The 26,159-nt window shown below is 39.4% G+C and overlaps 1 protein-coding gene across 3 annotated transcripts in view; it reads right to left on the bottom strand.

The window, feature by feature from the left end:
- Nucleotides 1-26,159, bottom strand: part of PLEKHM3 (pleckstrin homology domain containing M3) — a 207,204-nt gene that overhangs the window by 109,674 nt on the left and 71,371 nt on the right. For all 3 annotated transcript variants that reach the window (XM_055109026.2, XM_003820814.4, XM_034954967.3), the window contains exon 4: nucleotides 14,353-14,498. In XM_055109026.2, the coding sequence (XP_054965001.1) occupies nucleotides 14,353-14,498 (146 nt within the window). The remainder of the gene's footprint in view (nucleotides 1-14,352; nucleotides 14,499-26,159) is intronic.

Genomic DNA, 26,159 nt, shown 5'->3' on the forward strand with positions numbered 1-26,159 from the left:
GAGAATTGCTTGAACTCAGAAGGCAGGGGTTGCAGTGTGCCCAGATCATGCCACTGCACTCCAGCCTGGGCAACAGAGCGAGACTCCATCTAACAAACAAACAAACAAATAAAAAGAGTAAATCATGTACATATTACAACATTCAAAAAGGATAAAAGGATATTATTTGCAGAATAATCTGACTGACTAGCAAACAAGCTCAAATATACTGCTTCAGTGACCAGAAAGGAGTTGCTCTTATTACAACTTTGAACTTCAGCTAACTCCAGCCAATATATCCATCCAATTCTGTATTCACCTCGAGTGGTAATCCACGGTAATCCACAAGACTATGAAAGTTCATTTTATAATGTCATTGTCATCAGTAGAAATAAATAGTACATGGAAACACAATGTCTCAGAGATACAGAGGGAGTGGCTTAAATAATGCATAACATGAGGGTAATTTTTCAGAATCTCTACCAATCACTGACAGTGAGATGTAGATTGGCTACTAATACATAGAAAGTTGGCTCAGTTTCTACTTATGGAAGATAAAACCTCTCTAAAAACTTTCCATTAAAATCTCTCTAGGAGCAAGGTTAGAATTCAACATTAAAATAAACAAAAAACTTTGCTTATTAAAAAGAAAATAAAAAATCTATGTTTTATATGGTAGGCTAGAAGTATATTAATAAAGATATATAGGATACAGTTCCTTCCCTCAAGTGGCTCACTGTGTAGTATGACACAAATATTTAAAACAAAACCACATGTAACATGCAGCATGTACCCTGTCATCTGCTACAAAAGAGGTATGGATGGGGCCCACTGGTAGCTTAGAGGAAGGAGAAATCAACTCTCCTGGTGGGGGAGAGGGTTGGCAAAGCAGGTGGCACTTGGATCTGGGTGTAGAAGATAAACAGAAATTCACTTGGTGAACAAATGCGGGACAGAATAGAGTACAACAGGCAGAAACAAACATAAAAACCCCTCTGTATGTATATGTCATAATTAAATGTATGGCTATTATATGTTGATTATAAATTTCTCGTACATAAACATAAAATTCAATATGATCATTTTCTTATATTACAAAGCTTATACCAAAGTTTATGTTCTTTATAGGAATGCAAAAAAATACATCATTTAAAAAATAAACTTCTAATTTTTTTCCTTATAAGCAATTATTTTTGAGGTACCTGTTGTGTTGTGTGATCCTATAGCATCCTGCAGAGTTAGAGTTACAGAATTAGAGAAGTTTACAGTCTCTGAAAATCACAAAGAGGCACCTACAATTAGCCAAAATCTTCAACTATCTAACCAGATTGGAAATAACAGTTATTCCTCACTTTTATTTTTGAGGCATATATTAATAGACACAGGTACATGCCAGATACTGTAGCAGGCATTAGGCATTCAGTGGAGAATAAAACAAACATGGCCCTGTCTTTAGGTATAATAGCCCACAGTTCAGTGGGAAAGAAAGAATTGGGTTTAAATATTTTATTTATCATGATTAAATATTTGTGATATTTAAATATCTTAAAATGAGGAAAAGACTGATGGTGTTTTGGGAAATGAAGTACAACCCACTTGAAACTGTTGCTAAAAAATGATGTATTGTACAATTCAATTAGTCTTTCTGGCTCTGTTGAGCAGTGTTTATATGGAGTCAGGGCCCTGCTGAATTAGGTTAACAATGCTACCTTTTAGTAGGTGAACAGAGCGACAGAGGGCACTGGCCAGTCTCCCAGGCCTTAAAAGGCTTCTCTCTTCAGGTGGTACTTAAGCCCGAAAGGAAGAAAAAAATCTTTTACAGAGAAAGTAAAAGCAGTGAGACAAATGGAACAGCAGCCACTGACATCAGTATTCATAAACTGAAATTACAAAAAACAAAAACAGAGCTCGTTTCAACCATGTCGGAGGCGCTGCCTTCACCAGTTGTTACTAGCAGTAGGTATATGGTGCACATCGCTACCGCTGCTGCCTGAGTACATGAACAAATCCCCACCACGTTCAGCCATTTTTGGCAGCAAGGCTGAGCACATGCACTCATTTTTGAGAATCAGCCACTAATAATCGGTGAGGGAATTTTTGAGAGAACTCAAAATCTGGCATGGCCTACTATTTTTGCAAAATAGAGCATTGTATCCCCACTGATTTCCTAAGTTCTAAATGACCCTCCACACTGGCATGAGGATTGCACTCTCAAACTCAACTCGAATTAAAAATGTTAAAAAAAAAAGTTACTTAGGAACAAAAGCCAAAGATATTCTTAGGTGATAAAGTTTATGTGAGAAAAAGTTTTTTTGTTAATATAAATATTTCATGAATTATATGTGAACACTGACTATGTTCCAACTAAGAGCTAAGAGCTACTGTCCTACTTCTTGCCAACCAAACTATGAAAAACCTAAAAAGCCTGCTGCCATTTCTGATGTAAAGAAAAATTCAGCTGATAGTCAGGTGCAGATGAATGAGCTCAAATGAATGGTTTCGGCTGGCACTCTTTTCCATGATACCACTCCATTCACATTAGTATTAGTATTGACCTATTAGTATTTTACCAAATAATATTTAATATTTATTAATTATATTCCTTCTATTCATATGAACGAATTTCTTTCCATAGCTTTTGTAGCTTATAAACAGAACAGTTTAAGCTATAAGAACTCAACTCTGTGACGGTGATTGTGCTGCAGTTTGTGAACTGATTCTTTCTTCACAACCCTGCCATCTACATGATTCAAGAGAGATGAGAAGGAGGAATCCAAGAGGAAAGAGGCCTCCTCCCCTACCTCACATTCAGGAGGAGGTGGAGAAAATGGTAAAATCACATTATGATTAGCTACAAACTAATAATGATCAGATCTGCTATTTACACATATACATTTATAAGTAAACACATATGTCACTTGATTTGAACATTATTAAGTGTCATCAGTATAGATTCGAACATAATACGACTTTTGTTACGCTAGTGACAGCCACTTCTTAAAAACAAAGTTCTTGAATGTTGTTCAGGTTTGCGTAATCCTGAGGGACAGTGTTCTGGTATGCTCCCCCACAAAAATAGCCCCTGGTGATAACGTAATGGGGGCAAAGGGAATGTTTAACCATAGATAGCAATTTGGAGATGACATGGTATTATGGTGGTGGTAGTGTGGACTTTGTTTTTATTATAGGAGGAAAATGTATCAGAATAAAACACGAATAAGAAGGACTTGTAGAATAACAAAGACTAGTAAAGATAATCTAATTCAATTTTTCTCAGCTTGTGTTCCAAGGAACACTAGTCCCACAAAAAAAGACGTTTTAAGGTCCAATAAGATGTATGCCACACACCACTTTGTTTCCTTGGAGATTCAAAGTACAGCATGTTTGCATATTAAAACTGAGACATCTTGTACCGAAGAAAACCTGCTTAACCCAGCCACTTCTCAAAGCTATTTTACTACAGACAGGGCAGCTGTTGAGTGCTGCACATGATGCATGGGCGGTGGGAGTGTGGGAGATAAGATCCAGCCCGGACCCCCACTCACCAACCAGAAGAAAGGGCGTCTTTCTCTACCTTGCTGCATCCTCTTGCTAAGCTGTGAGTTTGCTGAGCTGTGTTCTGGAGGGGCTCTTTTCCAATTCCCATAAAGCTGGCCTAGCTGTGGCCCTCCTTTTTGCGTAACACCTACTAACACGAAAGAATTTGGTAATGCTCCATGGAATACACTTTGAGAAACACTGAACTAATCCATTGACTGTATTTAATAGAAGAGAAAATTGAGTACAAAGAGCATAAGTAACTTATTTGTGGTCATGTCATGGTAGAATTAGAGCCACAACTCAGATCCCTGGATACTCTGCTCTGTGCTTTTTAGCATTGTTTACATTCACAATTCTTATTTTTTAATAATGTTACCATACTCTATCAGCTTATCACTCCATAAAAGAGTTTTCCTGTCCCTTCTCCATCTTACAGCAAGTAGGCTACAAATGAAGACTAACCTATAATGTAATTAAGCAGGACACTGACATGTAGGATCCCATTTGATTTTAACTTTAAAATAAAACTGAAGTTCAATAACATTTCATTTATACAAAAGTTACTTATTTGTGCAATTTATTTTATTTTATTCTATTTTAGAGACAAGGTTTTGCTCTGTTACCCAGGTTGGCTGGAATGCAGTGGCATGATCATAGTTCACTGTAACTTCGAACTTCTGAGCTCAAGGGATCCTCCCACCTCAGCCTCTGGAGTAGCTAGGTAGGACTACGTGTGCATGACACCACGCCTGGTTAATTTTTAAATTTTTTGTAGAGATAGGGTCTTGCTGCTGCCCAAGCTGGTCTCAAGCAAATCCTTCTGCTTCAGCCTCCAAAAGCACTAGGATTACAGGCACGAGCCACTGCGCCCAGTCTATTTGTGTATTTTTTTTACTGTCTTTCTCCTTTCACTGGAATAAGAGCATCCATAAGGGCAGAAACTATATCCCCAGTGCCTAGAACAGTGAGCACAATAAATATCCAATAAATACTTGTTGAACAAATGAATGAATAATTTACAATGCTCTGGCCATAACTTTGAAGCATACACTCTTGCTTTAGACATAGTTCCTACAGCTTGGTTATTTGTTTCTAAGTTCATAATATATTTAGAGTCCATAAAGAAGAAAAGATAGCTAGAGGCAGCACGGATACAACATAAATGACAGCTGACATCCTAGCACCAGGGGAAGAGAGGCACCTACAGGAAGCTACAAGGTGAAAACAAAGAGCATACAACCCTAATTGAGGGCAACTTGGCACTATCCATCAAACTCACAAATTGTACATGCCTATATCTAGGAAGTTATCTACAGATAGTTTTGCTTATCAATGCAAAAAAATTATATTCAATATTATGTAAAAAGTTATTCATTGAATTACTGTCTATAATAGCAAAAGACTGGAAAAATCTAAATGTCCACCAAAAAAGAACTGGTTAGATAAATTAGTGTGTGTGTGTGTGTGTGTGTAAATATGCATGTAAAATTCATGAAATATTTTTAAAAATGCAAGGAAGAGTTTTATTATCTAAATGGAAAGCTCTCTAAGCACAGGGTATATACTATATTGTCATTTTTGTATGAAAAAATACATGTACATAAAATATCTCTGGAAGGATACATGAGAAAGGAGTGTTTTGGTTGCCTCTGAGAAGAATGGGGTGAGTAAAAAGGAGATTATTTATGTATGTACGCACGCCCCCTTTTACTTTTTGAACCTTGAACTTACTGAAAGTATACTACATTCAAAAAAGAAGAATGAATAAAATATAGCAGTGCAAGGCATTTAGGGAAAAACAGCCTCACTTATCCCATTAAACTCTCAAGTTATCTATCACAGGACAGAACAATCATTTACATTTATAATTCTGGTCCAGGCACAGTGGCTCACGCCTATAATCCCAACACTTTGGGAGGCTGAGGCAGCAGGATTGCTTTAGGCCAGGAGTTTGAGACCAGCCTGGGCAACATAGCAAGACTTTGTCTCTACCAAAAACTAATTTAAAAATTAGCCAGGTGTAGTGGTGTGCGGCTGTAGTCCCAACTACTCAGGAGGCTGGGGTGGGAGGAATGCTTGAGTGCCAGAGTTCAAGGCTGCAGTGAGTTACAGTCATGCCACTGCATTCCAGCCTGGGTAACAGAGCACGACACTGTCTCTAAAAAAAAAAAAAAAAAAAAAAATTCCAAGGCATTAAAAAGTTAACTTTTAATATATATTTTCTTAAATAAAATATAACAGTTAAAATTTATAAAATTATAGAAGTAATATAATCCCATTACTGAAAATTTGGAGAATAAAGATCAACAGAGGAAAAAATATCTATAATCTTACCACCGTAAAATAACCACTTATTGCTTTGGTAAAACATTTCCTTCCTGTGTTTATTCCCATCTCTATCATAAAAATTCATAGCCAAAATCATAATAAAATCAATTCTAACGGTAATACTTCTTAGTCCTGTTAAAACAGTCAGTGGGCTAATGGAGGAGAAATTAGGAAACCTTCCGTTTAATTACAATTTGTTCTCAGAATCTCCAAATGACTCTTATCAAGAGGTTTTTCCCATCAGTGAGCTTTTCCTCAGCTCCACAAGGGCAGTAGAGCTTGCCTTGAATACCTCTCAAGATGTAGAGATAGGAAATGGTTTATGTAACATGGAAAAACCCTAGCTAAATGGAATGTGAATATTCAAGCTAGGATACAAATAAATTTTTTTTTTTTTTTTTTTTTGAGACGGAGTCTTGCTCTTTCGCCTAGGCTGGAGTGCAGTGGCCCGATCTCAGCTCACTGCAAGCTCCGCCTCCTGGGTTCACGCCATTCTCCTGCCTCAGCCTCCCGAGTAGCTGGGACTACAGGCGCCCGCCACCACGCCCGGCTAATTTTTTCTATCAAGCTAGGATACAAATAAATTTTTTTAAAACAAAACTAAAGGGAACTATTTGGAAGAGTTAGGGTTGTTTGATTTCCTTAACATCTCTTTGCTACGCTTGATATTTTTGATTAGGGGGATAGGGAAAGTTATCTTCAAAGAGATTTTATTAGAAAATGGCTATAGAAATTGAGGATAGGGTTTAGCGCTTCCTAATCTTGGAGCTCAATTCAATCTTCAGTATAACACCAGAAAATAGACGAAATCCTGCTTTAAAAATAATTAGGATTATTAATACTCCAGAGGGCAGGCCAGGAAATGCTTAAGATGACAGATTTCATTCTGTTCTGCAAAACCATTTTTTTACTCTTTTAAATGGCTATTCAAGCCAGTCACGTACTTGCTATTAAGGATAGCAGGCAGATCTAACAGAACGATGTCTGGTCTTGGAAACTGATAGGTCTGAATTGATCCTCACAATTAGGAGAATTAAGTTAAATCCTGATATCTGAGAAAAGACAGCCAGACACTGGACTAAATGGAATATAGTTACTTAATGCCAATGAGAGATGATCCAGATAAAATCCACCAGGTCCACTTTTGCTTTAAAATCTTCCTTGGTCCACTAAGAACTTGGGAAGGAGTGGTCTGACAAAGGAGATTTTCCTCATGTGCAACACGGATGAAGCGAGTGTACCTAACATCTTCAATTGCCTACCTATCCTCTCAAAATCAAATCTAATTACTTGAATGACCACCACAACAAAACATCCTGCTTTACAGAGAGATTTTAAGTGTCAATGATGGCTAAATTGGTGATTTCTGTGACCTTCAGAGCTCACTGCAAACAGACTCGGATCTCCTCCTCCATTTCATGCCATCATCAACCATGCTTGCCTTTTCATTTTTCTTATTCAGTGCCACCTTTTCTGCTTTTGCTTTACTAATTGGTGTGTATTCCGGTGGCAAGTGCCACACACCTAAGCTCTCAATGGATCACAGGGCTCGGATTGCCTCACTCACTTGCTCTCTATACACCTCTCATAGCTGTCAAAGCCCCGCTCCAAGCAGATTAATCCAAAACTTCTAAACCAAGCTCAATTATCATTCTTTCCCTCTAAATAAGTTTTTATCTAATATACACATGGCAAATATATTTATAGCCTATATTCAAAGTGTCAAGTACAAGAAGCAGAGGATAGAATGATAATTTTGTCTGGTAGAGAGGAAAGAAACAATCAGGAGAGGAAAAGAGGTTTTAAGCTGGGTTTTAGGATTTGCTGTTGTGGGTGAGGGCAAGAGGAAGACAAGAGGTGTGAAACAGCACGGTATGACAGGGAAATAGACGGATGGCTGTAATATTAATGAAGAGATTGGTGCTGGGAAACGGTTATGGATGAAGGAGCTAGGAAGGCAGGCAGGGACTAAGGATCACGAAGGCTAAGAGAATTGTATTTGTCCTGTATACAATTGTAGTCAAAGCTAACCATAACTGAGGGCTTATGATGCACCACACCCTGTGCCAGGTGCTTTCTGTGAAACATTTAAGCAAACAGCAACCTTATGAACTGGGTTCTATTATTATTTCCATTCTAAAGGTAAAGAAACTAAGACTGAGAGAGAGTAAGAAACTTACTTAAGGTAAGATTAGGACTTTTCTTTTGAAATATACCAGCCAGAGAGTGATGCTTAAAGGCAGGAAGCGCAAATAGGAGGCTTCTGACTTCCTTCATGTAAGTGAGACTGAGGGTTTGAGTTAGTGTGGTGGGACTGGAGTACAGTGGAGAGCATGGCCTCAAGAGCTAAAATAAAGGCTTGGTTTTGCTAATTGCTTAGGCAGCGTAGGTGTGGCAGACGGAGGAGTCCAGGATGTCTCCCACATCTGGCAGTGGTGACTGTGGGGCATTCACTAAGACAGGTAATGTGCACTTGGGGGAACATCTGGTGAGTGTGATGTGATAAGGTCAATTTGGGAACTGTTGAGTTTGATGTTCCCAGGGGACAGGCTTCATTCTTTCATTCATTTAATATACATTCCTGCTTGTCTACTATGTGCCAGAACTGTGCTAAAACACATTCCGTGTGCCCAGAGAGCTCACCTTTATAGAGAAAATAGACAAGCAACTAGCTGTTATATAGATGTTATGATAATGAAAATAGTAACAGCTTCCATTAATTAAGTGCTTATCACAGTCATTTGCTAAGTGCTTTTCTTATATTACCCCAATTCACACAACTCTTTTAGGTAAATATGTGAAATTATGATGAGAACAAATTTGGTACACACTATGTGCTAGGCACTGTTCTAAACATGACACATGCATTAACCCATTTACCCAGCAGTAACTCTATAAGGCATTAATATCCTCATTTTACATATGAGGAAACTGACACCCAGAGTCTAAATAACTTGCCTAGGTTAAACAGCTAACTAACAAGTCACAATGCTAAGACTTGAGCTCTGGCAGTGTGGGCTCATTTTACAGATTACAAAACTGAGGCTCTAGGAAATTCAAGCAACTTGCCCCAACAAATCAAGCACCTGATAACAGGTAGAGGTTTTAACTCCAAGCTCCTGCTATTAATCCCTTAATAAGTGCAATTCTCAAGGTCCACATGACACAATGGTGGCACGAAGGAGAGAGCCAGCAATGCAGTCAATGGGGAATGGTGAGGAGCAACAAAAAAGCTGTCACCACGGAGGACATGCCTTCTTTAGCTCTCAAAGAATAAGCAAGGATTCCCTAGATGGATAAAAATATCTGGAGCACAGGTGGAAAGATGGTCACTAAACAAGAGAAGGGGTTCTTCTTTCTCTCAAGTTAGGAGGGAAAACAGGATAGGTACAAATATAGATAGATTTGTAGATATTCATATTCATATTTCATAACTTCATTTTTCTCCTTGAAGTAGCAGACAAGGTCATATGCTGAGAATAATTAGGAAGAGGCATCTTGCAAACAGTGAAGACTTGGATGATTATTGGGTAGAACTGGACACAGAGTTGCCCAGGGATATATTAGAAAAGGACATAAGCCAATTGACCACTCACAATTTTCATGTTTGTTTTATTAGATGCCAAAGATTCCAGGTAGGTGACAGCTCTAGGGCCCTTCCCCACCTACTTGCTCCCAGGTAACACAGTTACAATGAAAGTAAGTCTCAGACATCTGTTAGCAAGGTGGCATCAAAACAGACATACACACATAGACCAATGGAACAGAACAAGAACCCAGAAATAAATCCATGCATTCACAACCAACTCATTTTCAACAAAGCTGCCAAGGACCTACACTGGGGAAAGGACAGTCTCTTCAGTAAATGGTGCTGGGAAAACTGGATATTCATATGCAGAAGAATGAAACTAGACCCCCTCAGGATATACAAAAATCAAATAAAAATGTATTACAGACTGAAATGTAAGACCTGACAAATAAAATGACCAGAAGGAAGCACTGAAAAAATGCTTCAGAACATTGGCCTGGGCAAAGATTACTTGGGTGAGACCTCAAAAGCACAGGCAACAAGAGCAAAAATAGATAGGTAGGATTACATCAAGCTAGAAAGCTTCTGCATAGCAAAAGAAACAACCAACAAAGTGAAGAGACAATGTACAAAATGGAAGAAAATATGTGCAAGCCATTAATCTGACAAGGGATTAATAACCAGAATACATAAGCAACTCAATCCAGTAGCAACAAAAATAAATCTTATTTTAAAACGAGCAAAAGATCTGAATAGACAATTCTCAATAAACACAAATAGCCAACAGGTATGTTAAAAAATGCTCAACATCACTAATCATCAGGGAAATGCAAATCAAAACCACAATGAGATATCATCTTACTCCAGTTAAAATGGCTATTACTCAAAAGACAGAAAATAACAGATGCTGGTGAGGATGTGGAGAAAAGGGAATGAATGCTCAGACACTATTAGTGGGAATGTAAATTAGTACAGCCACTGTGGAAAACAGTATGGGAGTTCTTCAATAAACTAAAAATAGAACTAACATATGACCCAGCAATCTCACTGCTAGATATATAACCAAAAGGTGGTAGATATGGAATCAACTTAAGTGCCCATCAATGGACAAATGGATAATGTGGTATATATGCACAATGGGATATTATTCAGCCATAAAAAAGAATGAAATTCTTGTCCAGGTGTGGTGGCTCATGCCTGTGGGAGGCCGAGGTGGGAAGATTGCTTGAGCTCAGGAGTTCGAGGCCAGTCTGGGCAACATGGCGAAACCCTGACTCTTTTACAAAAAAATACAAAAATTAGTCGGATGTAGTGGTGTGTACCTATGGTCCCAGCTAGTTGGGAGGCTGAGGTGGGAGGACTGCTTGAGCCCAGGAGGTCAAGGCTGCAGTGAGCCATGACCGTGCTACTGCACTCCACACCTTGAAAAAAGAATAAAATTCTGTCATTTGCAGCAACATGGATTCTGTCAAATGCAGCAAATTCTGTCAAATGCAGCAAATTCGGTCATTTGCAGCAATATGGATAGAACTGGAAATTAAAGTGAAATAAGCCAGCTCGGCCTGGTGGCTCACTCCTGTAATGCCAGCACTTTGGGAGGCCGAGGAGGGTGGATCACAAGGTCAAGAGATCGAGATCATCCTGGCCAACATGGTGAAACCCCGTCTCTACTAAAAAATACAAAAACTAGCTGGGCGTGGTGGCACGTGCCTGTAGTTCCAGTTACTCAGGAGGCTGAGGCATGAGAATCACTTGAACCTGGGAGGTGGAAGTTGCAGTGAGCCGAGATTGCACCACTGAACTCCAACCTGGCAAAAGAGCAAGACTCCATCTCAAAAAAAAAAAAAAGAAATAAAGAAAAGAAGGCAGGCAGGCACAGACAAGACAAATATCACATATTTTCACTCATATGTAGGAGCAAAAAAATTGATCTCATGGAGGTAGTGAGTAGAATGGTGGTTACCAGAGGCTAAGAAAAGTAGGGGGAAGAGGGGAATGAAGAAAGGTTGGTTAATGGGTATAAAAATATAGTTGGAAAGAGAAGTTCTAGTGTTTGATAGCATAGTAGGGCAATTACAGTTCATAACAATTTATTGCATATTTCAAAAATAGCTAGAAGAGAACATTTTGAATGTTCCCAACCCAGAGAAATGATAAATATTTGAGGTGATGGATACCCTGATTTAATTATTACACATAGTATGTACGTATCAAAATATTACATATACCCCATAAACATGTACAATTATTATGGATCAATTTTAAAAGCAGTCATACAGCCTGTTTCCATATGAAGCCCCTTGCACAGAAGGTACATTCAAGGCAGATGTCACAACATTCTGGCAGAAGGATCAGAAAAGCTTCTGGTCATATCAGGTAATTGAAGTATGTTATCTATTATGTGTGTAAGATGCAGGATCATAACAGAATCCTAAGCCTAGAGTGCTACTCCAGTAGGGAGTTAGATTCCTGGACTTGCCAAATTCTACTACCTTTTTTAATGCAAGGATAGAAATGCTGTACCATATAGCTAACCAATTTATATATTTTGAAGACTACTAGGTTGAAAATAAAGTCGAGATGTCCAATAGGCAATTAAAGCCACAGATTTCAATTTTAGTAGCAAAACTGGAGCTGCAGATAAAAGTAGGAATTATCAGCATAAGAATCCTGGTAGTTAAAATGATGTAAGTGAGGGAGATGCCCAATAGAAAGACAAGAAAGTGGGAAACAAAATAATGAATCTTAAGGAAGCCCACTATTAAAGGTTTAGGCAGAGGACAAGAAATTAGAGAAGGTGATTGAAAAAGAAGAGTTAGAGGGAGGAGAACCAGGGGTGTGTTGTCAAAACCAAGGCAGGAGAATTCAAAAGGAGTATGGTCCATCTGGTCAAATAGTGTATCCTAGAGAAGTCCAGTAGAATAAGAAACTGCCAAGGGTCAACAGATTTGGCAAAATTGTGTTGGAGAAGAGACGAGATTTGGCAAAACTGTGATGGAGAAGAGAGGAGAAGACCATGAATACAGGCAGAAGGGATAAACTTCCATATGACAAGTAATGTTTCTTTGGTGGCTGGAAGGAGGACAATGAGGATAGATGCGGATGTAGGCACGTTTATAGGTCAGTTGACAGGATTATTGCATAATCACCCCTATTTTCTCTATGAAGTAGAAGATAATGGCACTTCACAGGGTAACTTGGACTGGGTATTTCATCTCTTTAAGATCACAGATGCTGAAATAAAAGAATCTGATGAAAGCTACTGATATAAATGGAATACAACTTCAACAAGCTTCCAACATCACATCGAAGTACCTACTGGCCCCCATGGCTGCAGACAGCTTTTTTCTCTTATTCCATGCTCCAAGCAATAGCCAGACCCTCCTATTGTTCACGCAATTCCATCATTCTTACTGATTCAACCATATCATTCTAGCAATTCTCTCTCTTCTGGATAGTTTACATCAGCATAGAAAACATACGGTTATTTTTTCCATTAAAACAACAACAAAAAAATCAAACCTAACTTGACCCCACTTCCCTTCAAGTTACTCCTGACTTCTCTTCTTCCTTTTATAGCAAAACTTCTCAAAAGAGTTGTCTATTCTTGTTTCTTGTTTCTCTCTCTCTATTCTATGTTGAACCCACTTCAATCAGACCTTTGCTCCCACCACTCCATTCAAACTGCTTTCATTAAGGTCACTAATTACCTTCGCATTACTAAAGCAAATCGTCAGTTCTCAGTGCTCATCTTATTTGAGCTATCAGCATCTGTCACAATTCATCTGGAAACACTTTCTTCACGTGGCTTGTCAGACACCCTGGGATCCTTCTACCTCACTGCTCACTCCTTCTTGGCCTCCTTTGCTGGTCTCTCCTCTTGTCTCTAGGCTCCTAAGTTGGAGTGTCCCCGTGCTCACTTTTCTCCTCTATTGACCTGCATTTTTATAGCCACTAAGCCTGCTATTTATACTTCCTGAAGAGCCTCCTTGGCTGTTAGCAGTTACTTTGCAAAGCTATTAGCATATACCTGTGATTCTCACTTGCTCTCCTTTTTAAAAAACAGCAGTGCTGACAAAGGCCTGAGGATGGCTCAGTGTACTACTGTTCCTTGCTGTTGGCCCCTAGTCAGAAGTCTTCATAGCTTCTCTCAAGGTTCTGGTTCTAGTTCCAAAGGCCTGGATTTGCTAGAAGACTGACCTTCACATGAGTAGGAGCGCTACTCTACTATAAGAAATATCTCAGACCACACAGTGGCTCATGCCTGTAATCTCAGCATATTGGGAGGCCAGGGCAGGCAGATCATTTGAGGTCACGAGTTTGAGACCAGCCTGGGGAACATGGTGAAACCCGTCTCTACTAAAAATACAAAAATTAGCTGGGCGTGGTGGCATGTGTGTGTAATTCCAGCTACTTGGGAGGTTGAGGCACAAGAATCACTTGAACCCAGGAAGTGGAGGTTGCAGTGAGCAAAGATCATGCCACTGCACTCCAGCCTGGGTGATGGAGTGAGACAATGTCTAAAAAAAAAAAGCCGACACAAACAAATGAACAAAAACAAAACAAAACAAACAAAAGAAATATCTTGGATTATATAAGGCCTTGCCTAGAAAGATCACTAGCATGTTCATGCATGTATTATTTTCCCATTTTTATCTTCCCATAGTGTTGTAATGTTGAAGATAAGATCAAATAAAAAATAATAAAACAGGCTCCTCTCTCTCAGAATTCTCTCTAGCACCAGAAGTAAAAACTGCTCTATATGTCTTTTTAAATGAGGAAACTAATAAGAGTCATAGTTAAGAAGCCTTTCAACTGTGAGATATATAAGAAGCATTAGGTAAGGTCTTGCAGCTTTTATGAGACTACCTAATCATATCTGCTTCAAATTGTTTGATCACCATCTTTATAATCCACCTGAGAACATATGAACACCTGAATTATTATTATTAAGTGAACTGAGTTTTTGTACCTACCTTATATTTTGAAGTATCCCAGTTGTGGACTATGCGTGCTGGAATGAGAAAGCTGTCATCCACGTGGCAGTTACTGCAGTAATACCACCCACTGTAGTTGCACACCTTGGCTTTCCCATTGGAAAGACCTATGGATCGCTGGCAGCCTGTTCAAGGAAAAAGGAAGAGTCTATGATTGCTGTTGTATTTTTAACACTACAGAACAAGGTTATAGAGCTCTAACATCACAGAACAAGGTTATATTTCATTTACCTAGTCTGCAACAAAAAAGAAGTTACAGAGAATAGAGTTGTACAGTTGTGTCCTCTTCTTCCTAGTCTGACAGCCTGTCCCTTCACCTCCTAGGGTATTGCTGTAAGGGTCATAAACTGGTCCCCTGTCTCTGGTTTCTTCTGATTCCATCTCTTCTGCATACAGCTGCCAGAGATCAGTCTCTCTACAACCTCGCCTTTATCTCCTCACTGCCCTGCTCAGAACTCCATTTCCACCAGGCACTTTGCTGAGGGCACCTCATACAGAATCTTGTTTAACCAGCACCACTTCTCTATGAGGAAGATATTATTAATTCTATTTTATAGATGAAGAATCTAAGATTTTTATGAGGTTAAGTATCTTGTCTGAGTTCACCCAGCCAAAAAAAGCCAGAGTTTGGATTTGGCTCTAAATTGGATGCTAAAATAATCCCCAAAACTGTTATGTAGCCTTCCTTTGCTTACCAAATCATTGTAAGGAATTTGGCCTCTGATTGGCTCCATCTCACTTTTCTAACTTTCCCTCCCACTACTGTCCAATGGGAATGTAATCACTTTATTCCAGTCAGAGAACTCTCCTCATTGTTCCCCAAATAAACACAGCATGCTTACTCCACCCTCCATATATTCATATGTATTACCTCTCCTTACACAGCACCCTCTTCTCTGCTCTTTACTTCAACAAATCTTGCCCAAGATTACTGGTTGCCTACAATGCCCTTTTCAGATCTAAGAAAGTCCATGACTCTGTGAGCGCTGTCTTGGTACTGTCAGCGAACCTGGTAATAATCATAGCCCTTCCACAGGGAAGCCATTCGTTTTCTTTAGATAGGAAGAACTACCTTCTACTGAGTATGTAAATTCCATCACAATCATCCCCAAGGACAAAATCCTGGCAGATCCAGAACAGGTCATCAAGAATACACAAACAGCATCATTAATCTGACATTTCTGGTCTACAGCTTTCATTTTAGAAATCCTTCCATGTGGCCCATTTTATGGTTGGGTGCCAAGAACTATATGGATCAAAGAGATCTCGCACTAAGCCTATTTCATGAAGTGGGGCAAAAATGAATTACTCTTTCAGTACTACTACAATTACTACTACGACTACGACAACTACTACTAGTACTAATAATATAATGATCAGTGTTGTAACCCTTTCCATTACAAGGAGGTCAAATACATTTACTTAACGAACTACCAACCTAAGAAGATTCTGATTCACATGAACTCCATGAATGAAAGTATCACAAGACTCAACAGAACTTTCATTTTCATCACAAATACAATGGCATCAGTAATTAAGCAGTTTCCCAGTGCATCCTCTAGAAAGAGAATTAGATCTCATTGTTTTTAAATACATGAGAAATGGGAAGAAGATAAGTAAATATATTAGTATTAGGCTTCCAGAGCTTGATCCAGTTCCTTTCTAGAATGGCTATTTCTTTACTATTGAGCAGCAAAAAAAAAATCATAACAAGCTCCTGTTCTTCAGACTGGCTGAGGAATGAGAAATGTGTGAAAGATGAGTTACAACCAACACACATGTAGCTCCTGATTGACAAAGGAGATCTTGCCACAGTCACAGGGCTGTCTGTGAATGTTGGAATGCTGTTCACTGCACTCACTGACTGCATTACTCATTTGGCATTTAGCGTGTGCCTCTTTAAATTATCATGCCTTTTTATGGGCTTGTCCAACCAGCACCACACTAGAAACTCCTCAGATCTTTTTTTTTTTTTTTTTTTTTTGAGACAGAGTCTCACTCTGTTGTCCAAGCTGGAGTGCAGTGGCACAATCTCAGCTCACTGCAAACTCCACCTTCCGGGTTCAAGCGATTCTCCTGCCTCAGCCTCCCGAGTAGCTGGGACTACAGGTACGTGCCACCATGCCCAGCTAATTGTTGTATTTTCTATTTTTTTTGTTTTTGTTTTTTTTTTGAGATGGAGTCTTGCTCTGTCACCCAGGCTGGAGCGCGGTGGTGCGATCTCAGCTCGCTGCAACCTCCGCGTCCCGGGCTCATGCCATTCTCCTGCCTCAGCCTCCCGAGGAGCTGGGACTACAGACGCCCGCCACCACGCCCAGCTAATTTTTTGTATTTTTAGTAGAGACAGGGTTTCACCACGTTAGCCAGGATGGTCTCGATCTCCTGACCTCGTGATCTGCCCGCCTCGGCCTCCCAAAGTGCTGGGATAACAGGCGTGAGCCACCGCGCCCGGCCAAATTTTTGTATTTTCAGTAGAGACGGGGCTTCGCTATGTTGGCCAGGCTGGTTTTGAACTCCTGACCTCGTGATCCACCTGCCTTGGCCTCCCAAAGTGCTAGGATTACAGGCGTGAGCCACCATGCCCGGCCCAGATCTTTTTTTTATCCTCAGCACTTAACACAGAGCTTTACAAATAGCAGACAATCAAAAAATATTTATGTTAAAGGGATGATAAACTGAGTACTATCTGGCACATGTACACTCACATAAACTGTATATATATACAGAAATTTTAATTTTCCATAGTGATTCCAAAACTGATCCTCTTAACCTGATCACCTGCTTCTGAAAACAGCCTTTCATTAATATCCCTGTTAAAATATGTTGCCCATTCTAAGAACTATATATTACCCATGTTCACATAGGAACCATGGAACTGGCTAGGCATAGTAGCTCACACTTGTAATCCTAGCACTTTGGGAGGCCAAGGCCGGTGGATTGCTTGAGCCCAAGAGTTTGAGACCAGCCTGAGCAACATGGTGAAACCCCATCTCTACAAAAAAATTAGTGAGGTGTGGTGGCGTGGGCCTGTAATCCCAGCTACTGGAAGGCTGAGGTGGGAGGAGCACTTGAACCTAGGAGGTCAAGGCTGCAGTGAGCTGTGATCATGCCACTGCACTCCAGCCTGAGTGACAGAGGAAGGCTCTGTCTCAAAAGAAAAAAATTTTTTAAAAATAAAGAAAGAATGAACTGTGGAACAGAGTTCAGTGGAACTTAATATATCCTAGACAGTGGGATACTGCTATTTCCAAAAATTAGTAGACAAATTGACTGAACACTAAAATGACACTGAGTAGAATCCAATCCTTCCTAATGACTTAAAAGGTGACCATGATATTGCAGAAATTCAGGATCATCATTATAGTTTAAATTCTCACCAAAGAACACTAAAAAAAATTTTTTTTGATATAACAGACATCAGTAAGCATTTGCTGGATATTTATATATTCCCTAGTAGGCACTACTGGATTTATCTGTCTATAATTTTAATGAGCTTATTCTAATTTTCTGGATGCAACACACATAGGCAATATTAACATACACAAACATGCATTTTAAGAAAGCCTATAGCCTAAGAATGTTCACATCAACCGGGCACACAGATCCAAAGCTCACCATGCTGGGGGATCAACTCAGTTAACTAACTGAGTTAAACATCCTCGCAACTATGTACAGGTCTCCAGGCTCATAAAAGACAGAGATGAGAGAACATGGATAGGGTCCATTCAGGTTTTAGTTTGGACAAAAGCAGCAGCACATAAACACCTACCTTTAGTCCTTGGGTGTCTTTACTTTCATACTTTATTTAGAACCAGGCTATCCTACTCCTGGTGCTGAAATCACCCTAATGACCCAGAAGTAGGTTTGAACCTGTCTGCATGCTCAGAACTACTTTAGGCACATGGTATACAGACCGTCACTAGTCTAAAGGCAGGAAGCCTGAGTCTGTTCTTGCCTAGGCACCACTGTGACCCTGACCATCAAATTATCTAGGCCTTGCTTCCTCACCACAAAATAAACGTGTTAGCTTTAATTGGTGAATTGCCAAATTTGAGTGAGCAATGGAATTTTCTGCAGACGTTTGTGAGAAATATGGACCCTTCTTCCCACTGAGATGATTTTGACTCTGTAGATCTTGGGTAGGGACCAGAAATCTGCATTTCTAATTAAATGAGCATCCTCCCCCTCCCATCCTATCCCCAACCCACACGCGGGACGTTGACGGGTAAAAGCTGAGGATTGCTCCCTGATTTCTAGGTGACCTCCAAGGTCCCTCGAGCTCTAAAATTCTGCTTCTATTCAACAAAAGTGCAGAGGGGGTGCAGACTGCTCAGTGAAAAGCTCAGAATTTGTCACACAGTTTACCCTCTAGGCTTCAAAAAAATCAATATTTTAGGTACTTAGTCAATTTCTAAAAAACTGGCTATGTAGAAACAACCTGACTTCATTTTACCAGTGTTTTTCCAGAGCATTCTTGTCTCCACTGGGAGTATCCTATTCACTTTAAAAAGAATGAAAACGTTTAACCCCCAAATCCAAAGTATTTGTATTTGAAAGAACATAGAATGGTTGGAAAAGAAGATTAGAGGCTAGTTAGTGGCCTGATGTAGATTCATTTTCTAAAAAACAACACATGCCATTTATTTGAAGAAGGAAACATGAGTTTTTTCAATTAACTGCAAGATTTCCTTTACTATCACAGTAGCAAATCATGGACTAAAAATGTCTGAAACAATTCCCCATAAAAATACACAATCTGGGATTTTACTTTATCATTGTGGGGTTTTTAACAGGGAAAATTTTTTCTTAATAATCACTGTTACAAAAAACCATTTTTTTAGAGAGTTTCAAAGCTGGACTCTGAAAAGCGACATTATGGGAAGAAAAATAGAGCTGTAAAGTAGAGACAAAAAATAATTAATTGAAATAACTAATTAGGGCTTATTTACATATTATATTTTTATGTACTTTCAAACAGACTTTTCAGCAATGTTTCTAAATTAAAGGGCATTTGTAGTAAAGAACACTCCACATGTTGGATCAAAGCAAATACATTCTTCCCAGACTCTTTTTGAAACTTTTCAGAGTGTATTCAATTCATAGGAACAAAAAACTATCTCACCAGAGAACCCACTGGCCTTTTTTTTATTATTGCTTCCCACTCCACTTCAAATCTTTAATGAACAAATGCTCTGAAGAGCTTAGCCTCCCCTCTGATACACTCTTGGAAACAAATGTCACCATTTAACCAAAATCCTATTTGCTGCACGTACAGTCCATTTCCCAAATGGCCTTTCACTAAATACACCCAAAAGAATCTGTTGCTGGGGGTTGTGCAGAATTTTGGCATACTTCTCCACAAAAGCACCATCTTTCTTCTAACAAGTGTACCTAGTTAACTCAACTGGCTGCAGTTGTTGTTACTGAAGCTGCGATCTTGAGGAAGAGCCAGCCACCTTCTCTCTACTTTACGACTATTACCTTCAGTTCTCCTTTCCCTGACCAGCAGTTGGAAAACTCATGGGCTAAGAGGGAAGAATGAGAAAGCTGTGGCTGGATCCAACTGACTCTCTCTCACTAAGGAAGGACCTCATACAGTGCTAAGTGTGGTCAGTTATGCCACCCACTTTCCATCTCTTAAAGTAAGCTTTTACCTAATTCAGTAAGGTAAATCCAGTCTTTTGCATTTAGAAGGTAGAAACACTCTAGGAAAAGAACAAGGGCAAATAAAAAAGAAAAGAAGGTGCCTTTGTAAAAGGAAGGAAAAGAGATAAAGAGGGTGAGAAGACACATTGTCGTTTTCTCTGTAAAAATAGAAAAAAAAATCTGGCGAGTTTCACATCCTCTTTTATTTTATGCACTAAGTAGGGAGAGATGTCCACAGGAATGAGCAAGGGGACTTCCCTGTCCCTTCCATCCCTCCATTTTCCTGGCTGGGGACAGTGAGCTGCAGTAAGCACTGTGTAAAATGTTGCTTGAAGGCCTAGACTTTGATCATATGCTCTTCAGACCAGATTTCCCAAAATGAAGAAAAATAGACATGCAGGTTCAAGGACTTGCTATTTTACAAGGATTAGGGGTTAAAGTCATAAAGAATTTAGCTTTCCTAGCTTATAGTCTCTAACCATTGGCTCATTAAGAAGTGAAATTTTGAACCTGTACTTTAAAAAATAAGGTATTACATTTGGTATACAATTCAAAGTCCTCCCTGGGATTAGCACAAAGTTGGGCACAGTGTTTAAAGAAAGGATTATTTGACACAGGGCACAAGCAATTTTTGCAATGTAGCTTTGAGGTCCATTAAAGGAAGTAGAGGCAAAGCAAACCTGGGCCCCATATTTGCATCCTCCACTGTCAGAGGGAACAGAGCTGAAATTTGAGACTGACCACACATATGTAGTCTGAAGTTAACATGGTGAAACTGAAGCTATAGAATTCTACATAACTGTAAAGTAGAAAGGGGGTAAAGAGTGAGGGACACTGAGAAACATCTACTCAAAAATCAGTGATCCAATACTTTTTGCATCCCAAGCATCCAAGTTATTCTGTCTTTGGGACAAGGTGGTGACCCATAAAGTAGGAGCTATCTGTTTAGCCATAAATCAATTAAGACATTAAACATTTGGATGGAGAATCAGGCACATGCCATTAAGTATACGTTCTGTCGGTTACAAAGCAAATAGTATCCACAGCATCTCAAATAAAACTAAAGGAACAATAGGGGAAATCCGGAAAAAATCAATTGTGTGCCACGTGTAATTGCTAATGCGGATAGTATGGCATGCAGCTGATAGTCTTTGGGTTGAGTTCATGGACTTTAGACTGCAACACTTCAAAATTATTTTCTCCATAAGCCTTTAAGTCCCTTCATAGTGAATTCTCTTCCCAGGAGTTGAAAACTTCACAGTTGGGAGGAAATACACATGCTCAAATACAATCCTGAAATGTACTGATGGTTGTTTCCAAAGCTACACAAAAATTCATTTCTGTTCATCAGAATTTTTTTTTTCTGATGGGCTTCATTTTATGTTCATCTACAAATTTTATAGCAGTGAGAGATTATATATGAGAAATTGTCATTCCTTGTTGGCTGAAACTGACTCATAAATTTCCACTGCACAAGCCAGGTGTGGTGGCTCATGCCTATAATCCTTTGGGAGGCTGAGGTGGACGGATCTCTTGGGGTCAGGAGTTTGAGACCAGCCTAGCCAACATGGTGAAACCTCTACTAAAAACAGCATGGTGAAACCCCTACTAAAAACACAAAAATTAGCTGGGTGTGATGGCACATGCCTGTAATCCCAGCTACATGCCTGTAATCCCTGCCTCTCCTGGGGCAGGAGAATTGCTGGAACCTGGGAGGCAGAGGCTGCAGTGAGCTGAGATTGTGCCACTGTACTCCAGCCTGGGCCACAAAGCAAGACTCTGTCTACAAAAAAAAAAAAAAAAGAATAAAGTTCCACTGCACAGAGAGCTGACATGTTAAAAACCATGTTCCTACCATGGGTGACACATTTAGGTTAACTTCAGCTGGCACTTGTAGAATGGACCGCTGCTATAGCTAGGACAGCTCTGTCCTTAAGAATCTCATAGAAGTAAGTAACTCCTCCTAGACACACTGAATGTACCTAACCAAAGAATTTCCAGCCAGGCACTGGTGGCTCACACCTGTAATCCCAGTACTTTTGGAGACCAAGATGGGAGGATTGCTTGTGGCCAGGAGTTCGAGGTTATAGAGAGCTATGATCGCACCATGGCACTCCAGCTTGGGCAATAGAGTGAGGCCCCATCTCTACAAAAAAGTTTCTAAAAATTAGCCAGGTGTGGTGGTCTGCACCTGCAATCCCAGCTACTTTGGAGGCTGAGGCAGGAGAATACCTTGAGCCCAGGAGTTCGAGGGTTCAATGAGCTATTATTGCACCACTGCACACCAACCTAAGTGACAGAACGAGACCCTGTCTCTAAAAACCCTGTCAACACAACAATATGGCAAATATTATGTTTGTAAAGTATTAGTACTGTGCTGAGACACAGTGAATGTTCAATACACATTATATCTAGAGAGAGAGACAAGAACAGACAGATGCATGAAACAGAGATTAAAACCAACAGACATAAACTGTCCAAGACAGAGGCCATCTATGACGTATAATGATGTATTAGTAGATTATACTTGCAGAACTAAGGCAACCAAAAAAATAAAAGCAATTCAGATTAGAAACTCCAATCTGAATACTAATTGGTTTAAAATGTAAAGCAATTCTATAAGCTATTAAGAGTTATTTGGGTTTTCCCCCTCTGAATATTTAAATAGCTAAGTCAGCTTTGACATGTAGGACCTACGTTGTGTTAATAGTGCTAGAGGTACTATATTTAAATAAGAAATGAAGTGAAAATCACATGTCAAGTAATTACTGCTGACTGAAAATATAAACTTGCTAAACTCTACAATGTTTATTTAATCTCATGGAATGTTGTTATTAAGATTATAAATCGTGTGAAATAAATTAATAAATACCAAGTAGATTCCAACTCAAGTTGAGAAGTGTCAAGATTTATTGGTCTTTCAGGTAAACAATGATTGAGAACCTAAAGTCAATATTTAGTCAAAATTTATCTTGAAAGGCAATAAATCTTGATTTTTGCTAAAGCACGTAAGTAAACATGTGCACCATTTTAGAGAATCTGACTGCTTTCTATGAAATATCTACCCCAAAAGTTGTAAGTATAATGATCTGTAATACAGATTTTCACTTCCCAAGACATGACTTGAGTTGTTGACTTACTTTTAATTTTTCTTAGGATAAGATGCTTCAATAGTGCTTTTATTGGTGTAAGATAAGTTTAATATTAATAATAAAATCTTACAAATTCAGCTTCTAGTATATTGAAATCAGTCTAAACTTAGTATTTTTTTCATCCTGTTTTTTCCTAACAGTCTATGACTAGACTTTCTCATTTACTTCTATGTTCTTTCCCCAAAGTCTTTCAAGAAAATGGTAAGCAATTTAGAAATAAAAATAAATAAATAAGAACTAAGCAAATGGATAAACACATTATAAGCAAACACCTTATGTAAGACAGGCTTACTATAAGCCAGGCACTGTCATAACTACTTTACATACACACAAACGAACATATGTAAATACATGTGTATGTCTCTGTTCATTTAATCCTCATACCAATTCTATGAGGTAGGTATTATGCCCATTTTACAGAATAAGAAACTGAGGCAGAAGATGAAAAAGTAATTCTGTCCACTGTTGTACAGCTGCTTAAAAGGCAGAGCCTAATAAAAGTGGCAATGTGGCATTTTCAGGTAGTTATCTCCTTTTGTAAGACATTAGAAAAACTGTCCCCTGCAGATGACAAAACAAGGACAAAAACTATGAATCAATTTACATAAAAGAACATAATTTAGCTCATCAATGAATATAGCCTGGGACATCACAGGCATTAGCATCACCTCTGAAGATGAAGGGTGAGGGGAAGAAGAATACAAATCTATAAAGTAAACAGCAGAAGATAAGAGATGAGGAAAGGAGGAAGCAATCACTATTGTGGAGATCGAGGAAGGCTGTGTTGACACAGGGGCATTTGAGCTGGGTCTTGAAGAAGAGAAGAGATTTTGGAAAAGGAACGTTCATTCATAAAGGCTCAAGTCAGAAAAATGGAAGCACCTTTGGAAACACTGGATATTCTAGTTGTCTGAGGCTCATTGTAAATAGAGGAGTATGAAGAAAAGAGCTTGGAATGATAAAGTGAAGCTAGAACATAAGAATCCTGAGTGCTCAGAGTGAGAAGTCCTAATTAATAAGATATAGCACTTTGGGAGGCTAAGGCAGGCAGATCACGAGGTCAGGAGTTTGAGACCAGCCTGGCCAACATGGTGAAACCCCATCTATACTACAAATACACACACAAAAAAATTAGCCGGGTGTGGTGGTGGGTGCCTGTAGTCCCAGCTGCTTGGGAGGCTGAGGCAGGAGAATCACCTGAACCCAGGAGGCGGAGGTTGCAGTGAGCCAAGATTGCACCATTGCACTCCAGCTTGGGCAATGGTATGAGACTCCGTCTCAAAAAAAATAAAAAAAGATATAGGAACAACCAGAGTTTGAAGCAGAGTAGCAACGTAAACTTAAAAAAAAAATTTTTTTTTTAAATTTTGGAGACAAGGTTTTACTCTGTCACCCAGCCTGGAGTACAGTAGTACAATCATGGCTCATTGCAGCCTCAACCCCCTGGGCTCAAGTGATCCTCCCACCTCAGCCTCCTGGGTATCAAAGGTTACAGGTGCATGCCACCACACCTGGCTGATTAAAATTTTGTTGTTGTTGTTTGTTTGCAGAGACCCAGGGGTCTTGCTATGTTGCGCAAGGCTGGTGTTGAACTCCTTTCCTTAAGCTATCCTCCCGCCCTGGCCTCCCAAAGTGCTGGAATTACAGGCATCAGCTACCATGCCCAGCTGCAATGTACGCTTTGAAAAGATTAATTAGCAAGAAAAGCTGGAAGGGGAGGGAACTAGTTGATAAGTTACTGCACCAGTTTGACTTGATTAGGTGGTGGTCTTGGAAACAGGAAGAAAGAAAGGGAAGGAGATAGCATGGGGACAAAATGCAGATGATCTGGCAACTGACAGACGTTGGGGGCATGCAAAGGGACTGTTAAAGATGCTCATGATGTTTCAAGCCTGTGACTCATGTGAGAAATCCATCAATTAGAAGGAGCAGGTGGTTTGGGGGAGAAAATGCTATTTGAAGCATTTAATCCAAAAAACATAGTTCAAAAAATTTGAGCTACCAGATCTACTGATGCTTAAAGCTCAGGTGATTAAGAATAATTCCCCTTATTGTACAAATCAGTTTGAATTGTATATTCTGTTAGTTGCTACTGAAAGCATTTGATATACTTGATATCAAATGATGGTTGGTGAAGGTCCTATTTTTATAACCTACTACTTTCACTTAAATTTACGTAAGATGCAGAGGTCTTAGATTATAAAACATTATGTGGTGGCTGGGCGCGGTGGCTCACGCCTGTAATCCCAGCACTTTGGGAGGCCGAGGCAGGTGGATCATTAGATCAGGAGTTCAAGACCAGCCTGGCCAACATGGCAAAACTTTGTCTCTACTAAAAATACTAAAAATTAGTTGGGTGTGGTGGCAGAAGCCTGTAATCTCAGCTGTTTGGGAGGCTGAGGCAGGAGAATTGCTTGAACCCAGGAGACGGAGGTTGCAGTGAGCCAAGAATATGCCATTGCACTCCAGCCTAGGTGACAGAGCGAGACTGTCTCAAAAAACAAAACAAAACAAAAGTATGTGGTATGAAATAATCAACATCTATTTCAGCAGAAGACATTAATTAATTTATAAAGAAGTGAGAAAAAGCTAGATGAAGAAAAGAAGACATCATTGTAGGCCTTGACCTTTGGTAGCACAGCGGTTCTCAACCAAGGGAGATTGTTGTCCCAATAGGGGATATTTGTAGTATCTGCAGACATTTTTGGTAGGGTGGGTGGGTAAGCTACTAATATCTTAAGGATGAAGGCAAGGAACATTGCTAACCATGCTACAATGCACAAGACATCCCTCCACAACAAAGAAGTATCTGGCCTAATATGTCAATAACGCCACTGTTGGAAAAACCCTATGACAACAGAAAGACAGGAGGGCAAAATAAGAGATGAATATGCTGATCCTACTTAATCACTTTTCTCTGCTAGCAATGGATATACCATCTATTATGGGAAGGAGGAAAAGCCCTTTCACCAGTTCTACTTTCTTACC

This window comes from Pan paniscus, chromosome 13, assembly GCF_029289425.2.
Source record: "Pan paniscus chromosome 13, NHGRI_mPanPan1-v2.0_pri, whole genome shotgun sequence".
NCBI classification, from domain to species: domain Eukaryota; kingdom Metazoa; phylum Chordata; class Mammalia; order Primates; family Hominidae; genus Pan; species Pan paniscus.